This window comes from Prionailurus bengalensis, chromosome B2, assembly GCF_016509475.1.
Source record: "Prionailurus bengalensis isolate Pbe53 chromosome B2, Fcat_Pben_1.1_paternal_pri, whole genome shotgun sequence".
Classification (NCBI taxonomy): domain Eukaryota; kingdom Metazoa; phylum Chordata; class Mammalia; order Carnivora; family Felidae; genus Prionailurus; species Prionailurus bengalensis.
Window position 1 is genome coordinate 113,504,772 of NC_057349.1, and position 19,193 is coordinate 113,523,964.

The 19,193-nt window shown below is 38.7% G+C and overlaps 1 protein-coding gene across 2 annotated transcripts in view; it reads left to right on the plus strand.

The window, feature by feature from the left end:
* Positions 1-9,102: 9,102 nt before the first annotated feature.
* The window catches only part of TRMT11 (tRNA methyltransferase 11 homolog), a 58,959-nt gene continuing 48,868 nt past the window's right edge, over positions 9,103-19,193 (plus strand). The window contains exons 1-4 of one of the 2 annotated variants that reach the window (XM_043592266.1): positions 9,103-9,254; positions 16,032-16,097; positions 17,635-17,708; positions 19,064-19,145. In XM_043592266.1, the coding sequence (XP_043448201.1) occupies positions 9,183-9,254; positions 16,032-16,097; positions 17,635-17,708; positions 19,064-19,145 (294 nt within the window). In that variant the 5' untranslated portion in view covers positions 9,103-9,182. Of the gene's footprint in view, positions 9,514-16,031; positions 16,098-17,634; positions 17,709-19,063; positions 19,146-19,193 lie in introns of both variants that reach the window. The other variant, XM_043592265.1, reaches the window with a different exon arrangement.

The following is a 19,193-nucleotide window of genomic DNA, read 5'->3' on the forward strand; positions in this document are numbered from 1 at the left end:
ATTTTTTTACAGCAGTTGTAGGTTCACAGCAAAACTGAACAGAAGGTACAGAGATTTCCCATATAGCTCCCCCCCACACACATATGCATAGCCTCTCCCATTATTAACATTCCCCATCAGAATGGTACATTTGTTGCAATTGATGAACCTACACTGACACATATAATTACCCAAAGTCCATTGTTTAGCTTAGGGTTCACTCTTGGTGTGGTACATTCTAGGAGTTTGGGCAAATATATAATGACATATATCTATCATTATGGTACCATGCAGAGTATGTTCACTTCCCTAAAATTCCTCTGTGCTCTGTCTATTCATCCCTACCTCCACCAACCTCTGGAAAGCAGTAATGTTTTTACTGTCTGTGTAGTTTTGCCTTTTCCAGAATGTCATATAGTTGTAATCACACAGTATATAGCCTTTTCATATTGGCTTCTTTCACTTAGTGATATGCATTTAAGGTTCTTCCCCGTCTTTTCATGGTGTGATAGCACATCTCCTTTTAGCACTGAATAGTATTCCAGTGTCTGGATGTACTACAGTTTATCCATTCACCTACTGAAGGATATCTTGGTTGCTTCCTAGTTTTGCCAGTTATGAATAAAGGTGCTGTAAACACCTGTATGCAGGTTTTTGTGTGGACATGAGTTTTCAGTGCCTTTGGGTAAATACCAGGGAACATGATTATTGGGTTGTATGATAAGCATATGTTTAGTTCTATAAAAAACTGCCAAACTGTCTCCCAAAGTGGCCATACCATTTTGCATGTCCCACCAGCAACGAATGAGCTTTTTGCTCCACATCCTTGCCAGAATTTTACATTGTCAGTGTTTGGGATTTGGCCATTCTACTAAGTGTGCAGTGGTATCTCATTGTTTTAATTTCCTTTTCTCTGATGACATATGATATGGAGCATGTTTTCATATGCTCATTTGCCATCTGTGTATCTTCTTTGTAGAGATGTCTGGGTTGGCCCGTTTTTAATTTTTTTTTAATGATTATTTATTTTTGAGAGAGAGAGGACAGAGTGCAAGTGGGGGAAGGGCAGAGAGAGAAGGAGACACAGAATCCGAAGCAGGCTCCAGGCTCTGAACTGTCAGCACGGAGCCTGACACAGGGCTCGAACTCAGGAACTGTGAGATCATGACCTGAGCCGAAGTCAGCCGCTTAACCAACTGAGCCACCCAGGTGCCCCTGGGTTGGCCTGATTTTAAATTGAGTTGTTTTCTTATTGTTGAATTTTAAGAACCCTTTGTATATTTCGGATAAAAGTCTTTTATCGGGTGTGCCTTTTTGTAAATATATTCTCCCAGCCAGTGGTTTGTCTTCTCATTTTCTTGACATTGTCTTTTCATGGAGCAATTTTTAATTATAATGAAGTCCAGCTTATCAGTTATTTCTTTAATGGATCATGACTTTGGTGTTGTATCTTGCCATATCTGAGGTCATCTAGGTTTTCTCTTATATCTTAGGAGTTTTATAGTTTTGCATTTTACATTTAGGCCTGTGATCAATTTTGAGTTAATTTTTGTGAGGGTTGTAAGGTATGTGTCTAGATTTATTTTTTTTTTTTTGTATGTGGATATGCAGTTGTTCCAGCACCATACGTTGAAAAGACGATCTTTACTCCATTTTATTGCCTACGTTGCTTTGTCAAAGATTAGTTGATTATATTTATATGGGTCTATTGCTAAGCAGTCTGTTCTGTTCCATTGATCTGGTTGTTTTCACCAATTCCACGGTCTTTATTACTAGAAGCATCATAGTAAGTGTTGAAGTCGGGTTGAGTCAGTTTTCCAACCTCATTTTTCTCTTTCAACCTTGTGTTGGTTATTCTGGGTCTTTTTCCTTTCCATATAAACTTTAGACTCTGTCAGAATCCACAAAATAACTTGCTGTGATTTTGATTGAGATTGCATTCCAAATCCAATTGATTTTACGGATCAATTTGGAAAGAATGGACATCCTAACAATATGGAATATTGAGCCTACCTATGAACATGGGCTATCATTTATTGAGTTCTTTGATTTTTTTCATCAGAGTTTTGTAGTCTTCCTTGTTAGGAAGGATCTTATACATATTTTGTTAGGTTTATTCCTAAGTACTTCATTTTTGGGAGTGCTAATGTCAATGGTAATGTGTTTTTAATTTCAACTGTCACTTGACTTTTGCGTATTAACTTATCCTGCAACCTCACTATTTATTTGCTTATTGGTTTCAGTAGTTTTTTTTTTATTACTGTTTTGCATCTTCTACCTAGATGATCATTTGATCTGTGAACAAAAACAGTTTTATGTCTTCCCAATCTGTATACCTTTTATTTTCTTTTGTTGTCTTATTGTACTAGCTAAATCCTACATTATGATGCTGAAAAGGAGTGGTAAGAGAGGACATCCTTGCCTTGTACCTAATTTTAGTGGGCAAACTTTGATTTTATGACTTTAAGTATGATGTTAGCTGTAGGTTTTTTTTTTTTTAAAGAAATTCTTTATCAAAGTTGAGGAAGTTCCTCTCTAGTCCTAGTTCAGTGAAAGTTTTTATCATAATAGGTGTTGGGCATTGTCAAATGCCTTTTCTCTATTGATACGATCATGTGATTTTTTTTAGCTTGTTGATGTGATGGATTACATTAGTTGATTTTTGAATGTTGCACCAACCTTGATACTTGGGGTAAGTCCCAACAAGTCATCTGAAATTTTTAAAATAGTACTAAAAACAGAGGTTGAAATAAAAGATGTATAACAAATTGATCCTAATATATGAAAGATCCACTGACAGAGTTGTAGACATACCTCTTCTAAGAATCCGAGGTCAAGAGCACAGCCTTTATTATTGCTATGCTCATACATTTCTAGATTTAGATATCAAAAGACCATCTACAAAAGTTGACACCCATACTTTCATTAAGTGCCCACTACTCCAATTCACTAAAATGAAGCTACCTGTTGATTATCTGCTTGTGAATCAGCTTTTATTATAGCAATAAAAATACAAAAAAAACCTGTATTTCTGATTCAGTTTAAATAACCTTATTGAAAAGTCTACCTTTAATTGAGAAGAATCAGATTCCTGGGGGCACCTGGGTGGCTCAGTTGGTTAAGTGTCCAACTTTGGCTCAGGTCGTGATCTCATGGTTCATAAGTTCAGGCCCTGCATCGGGCTCTGCACTGACAGCACAGAGCCTGCATCGGATCCTCTGTCTCCCTCTGTCTCTGCCCTACCCTAGCTCTCAAAAATAAAAAATTCATTAATTAATTTAAAAAATAAGAATCAGATTCTTGTATGATTATTTCAAATCACATAGGTAGGGATGAATCCACAATCAAAACCAATCCCTAAGTCAATTTTTCTTTTAGGTAAATGTATTATATTTTTTACTGATATAAAACAGGCACCTTAAGCTTATTTCCCTCTACCCTGCCCATTCCTCTCCATCGTTCCCATCTTTGTTAATGGCAGCTGCAATCTTACAGCTGCTCAGGCCAGAAATCTTGCAGTTATCCTTGACTCCTGTTTTTCATACTTCATATCCGACCCATTCACAAACCTTAGCAGTATTCTCCAAATATATTCAGAATTTGACCACTTCCCACCATTCATACTTTTGTCATCTTGGCCAAGTTCTCATCATCTATTGTCTGGATATTATTACAGTTGGCCTCTGCGCTATCTCCCTGCTTTTGTCCATGTCCACCCTCCAGTGTATTCTCAACATATTTGTCCATTCAGTGTACAGAACATGTATGCCTGAATATTCTCTCAGCCCATTGGTCCCAAACAATTTGCCCTCAGACATGATGTTACCTTGAGGGGCCTGAAACAAAAATCAACTCATTCCTCTCAGTGTCCAGTGTCTGTCTGCCTTTTCATCCATCCTCTCTTGCTGTGAACATTTCTAGAATCACTTGACTGGGCTCCATGCCCCCACTGGCTTCCTTTCTAGCACAGTCTCCATCAGAGTTCTTTCTACCTTATGACCTGATTATGCAATTTTCCTGCTTATGAAAACCTCACTGTGTTCCCTCAGAATTATTCATCAGCATTTTCAGCTTCATCTCCTGCACGTGTATCCCATATGCCAACCATTTTTACTATTCCAACTAAATTGAGCACACCCTTGGAAATCTGTTTACTTTTCATAACTGGGTTATTGCCTCTTGGAAGTCTTCCCTAATACTCCAATCCACAACCACAGTATTGGTTCTTCAGCTCTAATCCATGATATTTTTTCTTAGCATGAACCTTACACAGTCTAACTGGGGAATAATAGGATATCTCTTGCCACTGGATTTTGAGCTTTTTTTGAGCTGGGGAATCTAATTTTTTATCTTATGCCCCCATTGCCTTAGCTCAATGACTGATTTATATTACTGGTCAATAAATGTTTTATTTTAATCTCTGAGTCCCTTAAAATGTTACCACAACAAATCAAAATCTAATTGAGTACTATGATAACTTTCATTTCAACTACTTTCAATCTAAAAATCAAGAGTATAACCTAGATGTCAGCTGGATATCCCTGGTCTTATGTTCTTAATGGCAGTATACACAACCACTATAATTTAGGTGTAAAACCTCTTTGAGTTTCTGAAGAATTAACCCACCCCAAGCATTTCAAGCACTTAGTAACCAAATTTGGCAAGGCAATGGTAAAGGGTCATCTAGTTCCTGCCATCTTGCTGACTTTTCCTCTACTTCTCCCCTTGCCTTTAGAACATATTTCTCTTTTTTTAATGTTTATTTTTGAGAGAGACAGAGAGAGAGAACAGGGGAGGGAAGAGAGAGAGGAAGACACAGAATTCAAAGCAGACTCCAGGCTCTGAGCTGTCAGCACAGAGCCCGATGTGGGGCTCGAGCTCACAGACTGAAAAATCATGACCTGAGCTGAAGTCGGATACTTAACCAATTTAGCCACCCAGGCGCCCCTAGAACATATTTCTCTTCTCTTTACATTAGAATTTTTAAAATTCTCTCTGAAGCCTTTGTTCTAGCCAACATTCATTGCCCACAGGAAATCACCTAAGTAGGCTATTCTAGATATTTTCTCAGCTAAGGAGATTCTCTTGAGATTCTCAATCAAGTTGCTAAGAGAGGAATACTTTCTTCTTGTTACACCTTCTCAGAAAAATATTTGCAGCATTTTGCCAATTTATCACATAAGTTCTCTCCCCAAGCAGGCGTACGCAGTACTGGGACTCAAAGCCTATCTATTCATACTCTTCTTTCCCAGGCAAAGATTCTCAAACTTCAGTGTGCATCAGACCACCTGGTGGGACTGTTTGAAACAGAATGCTGGATCCTTCCCCCGAGTTTCTGATTCAGCAAATTTGAGGGTAGGCAGGACTTTGCATTTCTAAGTGGTTCTCAAGTAATGAAGTTGCTGGTGGTTGCCATCAAATTAACTGAGGAGTTTTTAAAAATATGTTCATGCCACACCCCAAGTTCAATTTGAATCCCTAGGGATAGAGTCCAGGCCCCGTATTTTTGAAAATTCCTCAGGTAATTCCAACACGCAGCCAACTTTAAGATCCCATGTCCTGTAGGACTGAGTAAAACTCCTTCTAGTGCCCTGTTACAGTAGATTCTCAGGAAGGAATGTTAATATTTGCATATGACTTGCCAAAAGCCTTTCTTTGTTTAGAAATCATGTTTGCTTCTTATATTTTAGGAATGAAGGAAGGAAGGGGAGAAGGAAAGTGGGAAGCAGGGAAGGAGGAAGGACAAAAGGCTTGGCTCAAACCTGGCAAATGCACTGTGAATTTACATTACCTCTGGTTCATAAAATTCTGCCCAAGAGAAGTATTTAAATGGCGTCCCACTCAAAAATGTGCAAAGCTACCTAAGCTACAAAGTTGAAGCCTGGTGCAGTGTGGATAATATCCAGGTCTTGCCTTGCCTTGTATTTGGAGTGGAATACAAGTAGAGTAAAACGTTTTTTGGTATCTTACAAGCTCAACCTCACTGCAAACAAAAGAACCAAATTAAGGACTGGCCCAAGGAAGGAAGGCATCCCTAATTTTGGTAGGCCCTAGGTTAGGCTCCTTATGGAAACCTGTTTCTATTGCAGCCAGTTGCTAAGATATGGGAAAAGTTGTTCTCTAGCCTAGCTCAATCATATGTCTGGAAGTGCATGGCTTTTGATTATTTGAATTGTGGCAGCATTAAGAGTTTAAGGATGACCTGGACAGAAGGCTGAATCTCCAGCCCATTTTCCTTCACATTTTTTTCTGTGCACAGAACCAACAATTCACAGGTAGCAAATTAGTAGGCCTAATTTACAATCAGCATTTCAGGTTTGTTCTGGGGAGTTTTTTGACCAGATGACAAGCTCTACTTTTTTCCACTTCTGGAGATCTTGAGTCATACTTAAATCAACTGCAGCTGCATAAGTTTAAATTGGTGCCTCGTCCCTACTTGTTTTATTTCCTAAGAGAACCCAGTGTTAGTTCTCTCTTACCCTCTTCCTGGATTATCTTCATTAAGATTGAAGTTACTGGAGACCCTCTGGCATTTCATGAAACTGAAACTCTGTCAGGAAGTTTCACTTCACTATAGTGAAGTTTCCATAGTTGTTACATAACTTCTTCCAATAAAACTTTATTCTCCAAACTGTTCAAACTGTTTTTTCCTCATTGCAAAAATCTTCTAGTCTTAATACATATTGTAAAGAAATTTGCTACCCCTCATTGGTACACAAATCTCCACGGTTCTCTGTGATACCCAATCCCTTTTCAAGTGTTAGATGCTCAGCCTGAGACAGATGTATGGACAGTTTTAACATTACATATAACTTCTGCTGCTGGGACCTATGAACTCTTTACTCATTTCCTTTCCTCACTGACTCTGCCCTACTAGTCTCAGCAGTATAGCAACATGTTATAACCAGAACTCAAGATCCTTCTCTCCAATTTCTGGTCCCAAATATTCAGGAATAACCATGGTTTTCCAATCATCATCAGCCTATTACCAGATACTCCAATGCTTGCACAATAGTAATCTCACAGAAGCAGCCAAGTTTCTAAGAAGTCTGCCCTGGTAGATGAAGCATGGACAGAGCTTTAGAGCAGTTCCCAGAAGACAGACTATGAAGTCTCTTGCCCCTTCCAGTACAAATTAAAAAAAAAAAAAAAAAGCAAATCTCCAGATGTTTAAACACCAACTTTCAAAGTCCGTACTCTCTTGCTGCTTCTTAAGGACTCTAAGCTCAAAAACATGGAACAGCTGTGTGACTTCCTCAAAGGCTGTTTAATGAGTAGTTCCACACTACCGCTAATGGCCTGGCCTGTGCAGGGTTAATTTCTACTTTCCCAGACCATGTACCCAACAGTTTGAGATTCATGATGTACATGGTCTGCTCATTTATGGAATGGAGAATTAGTGGGGATTTAGCTTAAAGGAAGCTAAGGAAATTCATGTGAAGAACCAGTGAAACTTGAATTTGTCTGGGTTCTCCTAGACTGTGTATTCTCATTTGCTGTCTCTACACAGCATCATCGTAATCCAGGCATAATATCCCCTAAAAAGTTGCCCCATCAAAATTTAATGTTTGGTGATTCTGACAAGTTTTGGTGATGGGACATATCAAGCACTGCATGTCATTCCCCTGATGTTTCATTGGTTCTCTGTCCTACCTTGACCTCTCTTCTCATGTCTCAGAACACTTTTATCCCTTTTCTGAGGCCTTGGAGCCAAGAGACATCTGTGTTCCTCAGAGACTCACTTTATCACTTAAGTGGACTTATCAAGACATTTTCCTAGCAAAGAGATTGTTTGTTAAGAGAAAATTTTCACACTTTAAGAGGAGAAAAATCTCCTTAAATTCCATTTATTGGTTTGTACAATATACCAGGTATTAACATTAAACACTTTATGTACATTATTCCACTTAATCCTAATAATCCCTTGACAGAGGCAGTAGTACTCCAATTTAGATAAAACTGCTGTCAAAGGAGGCTAAGAAATTTGCTTAAGAGCATATAGATTGTAAATAGTCAAGTTGAGATTTGAACCTAAGACTGACACCACAGCCTAAATTCTTAATCACTGCTACTAAGTATCTAGTATATTCCCAGCACATGGTGCTCGGGATATGCAGTACTCTTGTATTATGCACAACGTTATGGTGGGAGGCAAAAGAAATTGCTCTCAATAAGGTAAAGGATTCAGTACTCTCAAAAGCAATACACATATACATGGACTATGCAAATTAAAAAAATTTGTGAATACGCTACTACTTATTTTATGTGCTACTATGAAATTTGTGCCAGTGTGGATAGTTAGAAGCATTTCCATCGTTTTAATATAGAGTTGGCTGTGGATTGAGCCTGTGAGTCTAACATCACAACTTCCTACTTATTGAGTACTTCCTCTGAGGATGACATTGTGTTTTCTGGGGAGGTACAGAATGAACCATAAAAGATGGTCTAGGTCAAGAGCTTATTGGGGCGCCCGGGTGGCTCAGTCGGTTGAGTGTCCGACTTCGGCTCAGGTCATGATCTCACGGTCTGTGAGTTCGAGCCCCATGTCGGGTTCTGTGCTGACAGCTTAGAGCCTGGAGCCTGCTTCGGATTCTGTGTCTCCCTGTCTCTCTGTCCCCCTCCCCTGCTCATGCTCTGTCTCCCTCTCTCTCTGTCTCAAAAATAAATAAAAACATTAAAAAAATGTTAAAAAAAAAAGAGCTTATTGTAGTTGGCGCAGATGCTATGTATCCTTTAGAAGTTATTGAAAAAATACAAAAAGTATACTGCACGTTAGATGAGTGGTCCAGGTCGTCCAATCTTGGAGTGGTTAGAGAGGTCTGAGGTAATAAGGTGAAATTCCAGTCCAGTTTCGAAGAACGAGGATTGGAATTGTAGAGAAGGTTGAAAGTTCGCTCCTGGTGGGAGGATCAATGGAAACTACTTGTGTTATCACAACCTGCTCCTGAACACAACACGGCCCATCACACCAGCTACTCGTACTCCGGCACTCAACCAGAAAGCACCTCGCAAGCGGTCATTGCTCCTCCAGCAGCTGCCAAGCTCAAAGTACCAGTGCGGGAACCCCGCGACAGCGCCCACCTCTCCCAGCTTCCGCCTCCGGTCCTTCAGGCTCCGCCTCAGCGGAAAAGGCTTTATGAGAAGGGGGAGGAGTAAAGGTGGGAAACTGCGCGAGCCGCGCAGGCGCACCTTGGACGGCTGCAATGGCGCTGTCGTGCTCCCTGAATAGGTATCTGCTGCTCATGGCTCAAGAGCACCTGGAGTTCCGCCTGCCGGTGAGCCCGCAGCGACCTCCACAACTTAAGGACGGGAGAGGACGGCACGGTGGGGGTTGGTGTGCGGGCGGCGGCGATCGTCCCAGCCTGAGCAAGCAGGGACCTGGGGGTGTGTGCTTGTCGAGGATATCACGGGTCCCTAGTCCCTCGGTCCCTAGGAAGAATCTGAGCTTGGAGGAGGATGTGTGAGAAAGAAGTCCAAGACGCACTCTCTCAGCCTTGCCAAATATTTTCATTCATTCTTCTACCCATGCGCCAGGTATTGGAGTTAGGTGAATATGACCGGTCCTCTTGCTTCGGGAGCTCTTCGTCTAGCAGAGAATAGAGACAGCCGATAGAAATGCTCAGGGCGGTGTTTTAAGTGGCAAATATGTAGGTCAGAGCCCGTGTGGCAGGGTGGAATTGCTGATGGTGGTAGTAGGTGGTAGGAGTTAGATAATGGAGAAGTTGGAAAAAATGTTTTATTCATTCAAGAAACATTTTCCGAGTACTTGTAATTGCACGTGCTGGACGCTGGGGATATAAAGATGAAAAAGACTATTTCTGTCTTCAAGGAGCTTACTGTTTAGGCTAAGGGCTGAACAGATGTGAAAACATATTATGAAATAGCATTTGTAAGTGCACTGATAGATGCTTAGGGAAGTATGAGAGCATAGAAGGGGAATCTAATCCACCTGTGGAGTGGAAGATGTTGGTCTTTAAGATCGCTTCCATTTGACACTTGAAAGTAACTAAAGTATGAATGAGTTAGTCAGGCCAAGCAGAGAAGTAAGTAAATTAGGATTACAATTTATTATTACTGGATTATGAAATATGTAGCTGAGAGTGGCAAGAAGAGAGCAGGAGAGGCAAATAGGGGCCAGAAAATGCAAAGCCTTGAAAACCCTGGAACGGAAGAGAAAATGTATTTAGCTTGTAAGGGAAATTTACTGAAAATTTTAAGCTAGGAAGTGACAATAGATTTTTCCTTAAAAATCACTTTGGCGGCAATAATGAGGACAGATTTAAGAGGAATTTGAGTCTAGAATCAGAGACCAGTTATGAGTCTGTTGGCATATTTTTATTAATAGATCAAGGAGGCCTGAACTGGCAGGGGGTAAGAGGATGGGATAGACCGAGAAAATATTTAGGTGATGAAATCATCAGGACTTGATGATTGAATATGGGGAGAGGGGGGAACAGGGGCCAATTAAGAATGGCTTCTGGGGTGCCTATAAAAGCTTCTCCATTTAAAATGTAGAGCACAGGCAGATAAAAGATTTAAATATTGGTTATGCCAAATTTGGTGTGTTTGTGTAATAAGTGGAGATGACTGGGCAGTGAATATATGAGTAGGCACAGAGTACAATATAGTGGTAATAAATGTTTGGGAGGCTTCTGCATATGAATACTGGTAGTAAATGGATACTAGGAGGGAAAGTGAAATTATTTAGAGAAAGCACAGTGTTGAAAGAGTGATGGGCCAAATGGAGGTGCTTGGAAGCACTGATATGGAGGGGAAGTGAGAAAAGGAGGTCATGAAGAGGATAGGCAAGTATCAGAATAGGAAGACTGTGAGGGCACAGAAATCAGGAGGGTAAATTTTTAGGAATTTTGCTAAAGCTGTTGTGTAGAATTTTAGGAGGGTAAGCTAGATTGCTTGGTTTAATGGTCGCTGAGAAAAAAGGAGAGATAGACTGCTCCAGAGCAGTCTAGAGCGTAAGAAGGGAAAGAGATTGGTTAACAGGTTGAGGGAGGCCTAGGGTCAAGCAAAGTTTGTAGGCTGAAGAGAAGGGGAGAATGGCTATAAGGACACAGTGGGGGGTGTTGGCCTTTCACTAGAAGGAGACAGCTTACAAAGGAGAGTTAGTTTGGATGTGGGGTGGCTGCCAGAAGGTCTGCTTTCTAGGTAATGAATGAGTCAGGGTTATTTCTTGAGAGATTAGGGACCAAGCAGTTGAGTGGAGAAGTTGAGAAAAATAGTTTAATTTAAAATAGTCATGGAGGGGCGCCTGGGTGGCGCAGTCGGTTGGGCGTCCGACTTCAGCCAGGTCACGATCTCGCGGTGCGTGAGTTCGAGCCCCGCGTCAGGCTCTGGGCTGATGGCTCGGAGCCTGGAGCCTGCTTCCGATTCTGTGTCTCCCTCTCTCTCTGCCCCTCCCCCGTTCATGCTCTGTCTCTCTCTGTCCCAAAAATAAATAAACATTGAAAAAAAAATTTAAAATAGTCATGGAGAGCAAAATAGGGAGCTGATCGGTTAAAAAATTGTGAACACAGTTGTTAGAGCAAATGCTGAAAATCCAGCTGAGGGTGAAGATCATGTGTTTATAATTGTGCCTGAGAGTCTCTGATTTTCTTCAGTTGTGCTCAATTCACTGGCCTTAGGAATTATGAAGGAGACTGTGGCATATTCAGGATTAATGTTTTGCTGGGCTTGTGCATTGGCAAGATAGGGGTGCAGGGCATAGAGCTTCATGGAGGAAGTAATATTTTAATAGATATTAATTGATAAAGTGTTGTTTTGTTGGTAAAGAGGATTAGAAAGCCCACTTCAGTAAGACACAAAAGCAGGTGTAAAGGCATGGAGGGAGTTGATTATGCTGGTGGTGGGTGTGTGGGAGTGGGGATGAAGTAATGGGCAGTGAGGCTGGAGAGATGGGTAGGATCCAGTTTTGGAGTGTTTTGAAACTATTACAAGGGATTTGGATCTTATTTTAGATTTAATGGGGAGCCATTGATTCTTTTTTAAGGCAGGAAATGACAATTTTTTTTTCTTTTTAAAACCAGTAAGTGACCAGTAATCATTGGTGTTTTAGAGAATTCTGGAGTATCAGAGAGAGGATATCACTTAGAGGATACTGAAGTGGAAATAGAGGCCAAGGAGGGTACGTGCTCCATAGGCAGGCAGTGCAGTGAGAATGGGTGGCTAGGCTGCAGTCTTAACAGCATCCCCAGTACTTGCACATTTTACCTCTTTTCTTTCTCTTAAATTATTCTTAGTCATTGTCTTACCCTAATGCCAATTTAGTCTCCCAAAAAGCTCAGTTCTGTTTTACATTTTCATTGTCCCAAGGCTGAAACTTCTTAGTCTGGCATTAGCCTACCATTGCGTGGTTCTTTTCTCTGTCTCCCCCCACCTCCCCATGTCCCCTCCTTCCCACTTCTGCTCCCCACCACAGTGAGACCTGAAGTGAATCCCTATCATTCCCTGAATGGTGCCCTCAGTTTTGTTCTTTGGTCTGTGCTGCCTTTTGTCTGGTGGCCCTTTCCTATTTCAATGTTCGATCTATTATTGATTTTACATAGTCAGTATTCATTGAGATTGACCCACGTATTTAGTCTATTTTAGGTTTATTTTTTTACTTGTTTCTTTTTCAAATTCGCAATTTCCTTAATGGGTTTTTATCCTTTAATAAAATTCTTAATTATGTCTTTTATCCCCTTCAATATAGAAAGCATAGTTAAATATGATAAAAGGAGTCCTGTGGGTATGCTACCTTTGTGTATTGTTTCTCTTGGTTCTTTTTCATATGGGTGCTGGCTTATTTTTAAATATATGCTAGATGTCTTTGTAAAGTTATTTGAAGAAATAACATGAAGACTGGGATGATGTAAATCCTCTTAAAGATAGCAACATTAATGATCTAGAGTGACTTGAACTCATTTTCTGGTGTTAAGTTTTGTTTCTGTTCTGATTCACACATGCTCCTCTGGTATGTAGCTTTTGGGGATCTCAATCCAGACTGAGGGGTTTATCAAGCCATCTTCCTTCTCCATGGATGGCCCAATATTCTTCTGTTTCTCTAGCTCCATTAAGCTGTCAAAAACACTTTACACCCCCACAGCTGCTTTTGGAATTGATAAATGCCCCAGGAAGCAAGTGGCTGCACCTTGGGATTTTTGGCTTCTCCTGAAGTTTGGTTTGGTAATTCTTATAACGTCTCTATGCCTTCAGATGCCAGGTTTCTCTAGTTCTTCTCAGAAGGCTTAATCTGAATTACCTAGTTTGCCATCAGTGGAAGTGGAAGTCCTCTTTCATTTATACCGATTCTCCCTGTATTACGGGCTTAAGTCAGTTTCCGTGAAAACTTCTAAAACTGAAGTAATCTTTTCTCTCTTGAACTCTGATATAATACCTTTTTAAGCACTCACTGTTTTACACCTCACATTTCAGTTACTAGGTTGAATGTTTTGTTCTACTAGACTGTAAGCTCTCTGAGGATAAAATGTGTGTTTATCTTTACATAGCTTAGTGCCTTGCACATGTTAGTTTTTCAGTAAGTATTGAATTGAGTGAAAGGATCCTTTTGGGGAAGGGAATCAGAAGGGCTGTCAACACTTTTGAGTCAGTCTTCTGTATGAGAACTGCTAAGAAGGAAAGCTGCAATGAGTAGCTGCCTTTATGATTTAAAATGAGAGATTAGGAATGTACGTGTGGTCCGGTTTTACCTTTGTAGAGTTAATCAGGGCCAATTTTAGTTGGCGCCTGCCTTATTGTACTAAAAGTAGACATCTGGGTTTTACTGCTGGCTCTGAAACAAACTAAGTGTATGAAAAAGTGAGTGGCTAAAAGAACTGAAAATCTAGTATGAATTAATGCATCAGGCATGCCCCAGATCAGGGTGTATTTTTATATCCGATATAAATTCTTTTGTTCCTAATGGGGAAAAATTCCCAACTAGAAAAGTCAGTTTGCCATAAGAAGAGTAAAGATTTTGTGTTTTGCTTTTTCCAAGTGGATTGAGTAGTTTAATACAGGTTTTGCTCATAAATTTGAAACTTGGGTCATCATATCTCGTTTTTAAGTCATTGCTTAAGTTTTAGGTAGTAGAGCTAATGCTATGCCCTAAACTTCAATAATCCTTCACTTTTTTTTTTTTTCCAAAGTAGGAATTTTAAGTGTTTTTTAAAACCTTTGTGGGTTTTTGGCCTGTTACTTTTATATTTTATTTTATTATTTTATTTTTATTTATTTTTAATTTTTTTAATTTTAATTTTAATTTTTATTTATTTTTCTTTTTTGAGAGAGTGCACACACAAGCAGGGGAGGGCAGAGGAAAAAAGAGGGAAAGAATCTTAAACAGGCTCTGCACAGAGAGTCCCCAGTCAGGGCATGATCTCACAACACTTAACTGACTGAGCCACCCAGGCACCCCAGCCTGTTACTAATTTTTAACAAGATATCTCAGGAGCAGCAAATTTTGATGTTTTAAATGTAAAGCTGATCTTGGGGTGCTTGGGTGGCTCATTCAGTTGAGCGTCTGATTTCAGCTTCAGTCATGATTTTGCAGTCTGAGTTTGAGCCCCACGTCGGGCTCTGTGCTGACAGCTCTGAGGCTAGAGCCTGCTTCGGATTGTGTGTCTCCCTCTTTCTCGCTCGCTCTCTCAAAAATAAACGTTAAAAAAAATGTAAAGCTGACCTCACAATATGATTTAATATAGAATGAACAGTAATCATTCTAGACCAAAGTAACTCAATCTAGAACTTCATTTTTTTTTCTTTTAAGAATTATAACTGTCAGTCTTGCTTGATTTCTTGAGGTACTGGACTTCAGTGTTGTGGTCATCATCATCTTGATTCCTTTACTAACACCCTCATTTCTGTGTGCCTGTTGCCCAGACCTCCTTATTTTGTGAGGTAGCTATGATTCCCATTTTACAGGTGAGAAAACTAAGAGTTGGAGGACTGAAGTGTCTTGTATAAAACCACATGGTCCCTATTTGGAAGAGGTGAAAATAAAATTGTGGTCCCATCTGACTCCCAAGTCCAGTGATACCTCCTATTTAAATGTGTATCACCCATGTTGCAAAATGACTTTTGGGTTACTTTCAGTGATTTACTGATAGACTATGCTAGTTCTTAGTCTCTCCATATAAATCAATTGAATTTAGCTCCTTCTACTACCAGGAATTAAAAAAAAAAAAGATTTATTTCATAGACAAAAGGAAAAACAGAAAAGGCATGAGTTGCTCAAACCTTCCATGCTTTTTGGTCTTGAAGTAGAGGATGTAGGTGGTCTAGGTATACTGTCTCATGGTGGCTGTGGCTCATGATGAGCTTGGTGATCAAGGCTCCTTGTAGTTGGGATGAAAGGGGACTGTAGGCACCCAGCAGAGGGGACACATCTCTAATTAGGTTACCTCCATAAGACCTACAGAGACCAATGGGATTCTACCTGCTTTATGTTATTTGAGGAGAGTAAATTTGTTAGCAGTACAAATTGTAAAATGTGTATAGTCCTCTTGTATTTAACAACACAAAGTGATTGCTTCATGGAATATACATACTATCTGAACAGATTTCAGCTTTGCATTCCCGATGTTTTTAAAGTAGCTACTGTGTTCTCTTTCTAGTTCTATAACTTTATCCAGAGAGAAGAGGAAGTTCACTTGCTATTAACTTCTGTTTAATGAATCCACAGTGATGCTTCTTGGTTAATCACTTACTTCTTGTCTGAAAATCCTCAACTCATTTGTTTACTAATTCATTTTATTGATCAGTTGTCAGATTTGCTAATCTATAGTTTTTGTCATCTAATATTTTCTAAAATCAGGGCATTTTCTGACCAAGTCTTTTAGCAATCCTCTTGTCTAAAATTTCTCAGAAATTATTTACCATGGTGTGGCTGTAAAATTTTTTCAGAGCTTAGAGTTGTAATTTGTCTGGTGTTGAAACTTAAATGCTTCGGGTAGATCACCAACCCACTCTTTAAAAAGATCTAATTATACCTATATCTGTTAATAGGCTTTGAGTTCCTTGTGTTAAAATGTGTTCTTTCTATAATATTTTCAATGTAGGAAATAAAGTCTTTGCTTTCACTTTTTGGAGGTCAGTTCACCAGTAATCAGGAAACTTATGGAAAGGTAAGTTGAATTTATATTTTTCATTAGACCATGTGCAACATATTTATAAGTAGAACCTTGTATTTGAAGAGAAAAACTGCAAATCTTAAATTTATATTTGTATAGTTGCTTGTATCTGTTTCTAGGGGAAATTGAATAAAAAGTATATTTTTGGGGAAAAAAGTTGTGGTTTTGCAAAGTCATTCAAGTTTATTTTCAATATTCATTTAGTTTACTAGTTTTTTTAGCTCAGCATCTGTACCATAATGGGTATTTGTCCCTTAAATGAAAAAAAGGACTGTTTTCCATTGATGAGGTATGATTAGAATTTAGAATTTAGTGGAATTTCAGACTCATATTGAGAATTATTTAAAAATTTAAAATTGTGCATTTATGACAATGTGAATTGATGAGATTTGTATTTTGTATTTGATAGTGTATCAGTGTATTAGAGAAGTTTGGAAAATAGAAAAAAGTCATTGACAATTCTTTCACATGACTTATAATTTGAGGGCCTTCCAGTCTCTTTTCATATGCTTTTTCCCCTTCAGTTCCAATACTATGAACTTCTGCAGTCTCTTTTTCACTTGATATTATTAATATTAATTATTAACATATGATTAATATTATTAATAGGCACGTATTGCTACGTAGCCTTCATCACTAACAGGGTTATATAATATTTCCATTGAAATTTTTCTGTAGACTAGTATAAATATTGGAAGAAGAAAGACAGGGTATGGAAGGGAGGATTTCTTCCAAAAAATGAGAGAACTTAGTTGAAAGTCGGCTACGGTTGGACTTTACTCCTGATTGACTTTCGTGTATTGAGGGAGGCGGAAAAGAGGGAGATTGTGGATATAATTGGGTGAAAGTGTTGAACTGAGGTCAGGAGGCTGCTTTGTGTTTGTGTGTTCTGGTAAGGTGTTATTTGGGTGGAGATAAAAAGTGCCTTAATCTTGAGGGTTGAGACAGGGGATTGGTAAACCCTCCTGGGGCACCTGGAACTGTTTTCCTTAGGTAAAATAATAAATAATGATAATTTAATAATGTACCCTATGATTTTCCATCATAGTTATTTCAGAGTTCCTCATCTACCCACTCAGATGGCCACAACTACCTAAAAGAGAGGGATCATTCAAGAAATACATTACTTAGAAGTTAAAAATAAAATAGCTGCATTATAAGGAATGATAATAAAAAAATTCCGAGATTATACTTTGGGGTAAAATATGCATCCTTTGCATTAATTATTTTGGTCAAAATACATAAGAGAACACATACAGAATTAATCTTAACTGTGTATTTGCTGATCTTTGCATTTATAGTCATTTATAAAAATGTTCTGATGCTGTAGTTTAGTATCCTAATAAATAACCTGTTAAAATAATTCACTTTTTTACTATTGGAGCAATTTTTATTTTGGTTAGAGTCAGATCAGGTATTCTTACATAGACGTTGCAGATAGGAATCTATCCTTATTGACTTCTTGAATAGAAGCATATGAGGCCATAAAACCAGTTACAAGTAAGTTGTATATATTGTTATTTTTTTTCAGTCTCCTTTTTGGATTCTTAGCATTCCCTCTGAAGATATTGCCAGAAACTTAATGAAACGGACAGTGTGTGCCAAGTAAGAGAAACTTATAATGTTTTCCTGCAGGTTGTACACCATACTTACACTACTCTGTCCTTTTTTGCTCTAGTGGCAGAGAATAGAAGGGGTTAGTTGTGGGGAGCTCACTGTAGCTTGCAGTTACATGAATTTGCCACTGGATGGTGGTGGTAGAACAGGGAGTTCTCTGCTGAAGCAGGGTGGGGGAATCTTAGTGGTGGAATGCATAAATAATTGTTTTGGGATAATGTTTTTAAACTTCTGTATAAACAGGAATACGGTATAAGATGTAAATGCTGTTATTTTAGAGGATAAATGCCACATTTAATTATAACCAAAGTATACAAAATCTAGATGGCTTTTAGTTGGGTGAGCTGATTCAAGTTGAAATGACAAAAAGTGAGGACTGCCATAAAATATGTTTTGATATTTTATTTGTTAGCAGAATCCTGACTATCATCTCTTGTGTGGAAAGGAAAGGAAGAGTTCGTTTTCAAAGGATAATATTCTCAATCCTAATGGCAGCATTAATTACAGTTACAAAGTAGTTTGAATTTAGATGCACAAAACTGTGCTACCATGTAGAATGCAGTTCCATTACAATGAATTCTTGCTTGCAAGAATGTTTGTATGAAATTTGCTTGTAATTGTCTAAATGTTCCTGGAAATTGGTGGAAGCTTTAGGATTAAAAAAAATTTTTTTTGAACATGTATTAATTTTTGATAGACAGACACAGAGCATAAGAGGGGGAGGGGCACAGAGAGAGGGAGACACAGAATCCAAAGTAGGCTCCAGTCTCTGAGCTGTCAGCACAGAGCTTGATGCAGGGCTTGAACCCACAAACTGTGAGATCATGACCTGAGATGAAGTCAGACAGCCACCGAGGTGCCCTGGATTTTTTTTTTTTTATAGTAATTTGCTTTTTGTAATCATTAGGAGAGTAACTACTAGTTACTAAATGTTAGTATTAGCTAAGTATTATTAATAGTAACATTTTAGCTGGTCTTTTTTCTCTATGTCTTATGGAGAAGACTTTGGGAAAATTGGATTTACTGCACCTTTTTTCACTAAAATAAATGATGTTACTGCATGATTTGTATTCTAGTATAAGAACACAATGATGAAAACCTGGAAAAATCTTGACTCATGTTAAATTTCCCTCCTTCTGTGTAAAGTGAAACTTCTCTGTGTAATTTGAACTAAAGCTATGTTGATTTTTAGGACACATTATTTCTAGCTTAGAAAATAAAGGTGATAGCATTACTGTATTGTATTAGTGGAGCAAGCATAACGAACTAGGGAAGTAATTGTTATATATTACTGCACGAGCTGATTTCTTTACTGAATTTAGTACTAATCATTTATTTCCTAGGTCCATATTTGAACTATGGGGTCATGGAAAATCTCCGGAGGAGCTGTATAGTTCTCTTAAAAACTACCCTGTGGAGAAGATGGTACGTAGTGAAATGCGGTTTTATATAGGTATATTTACATATACTGTA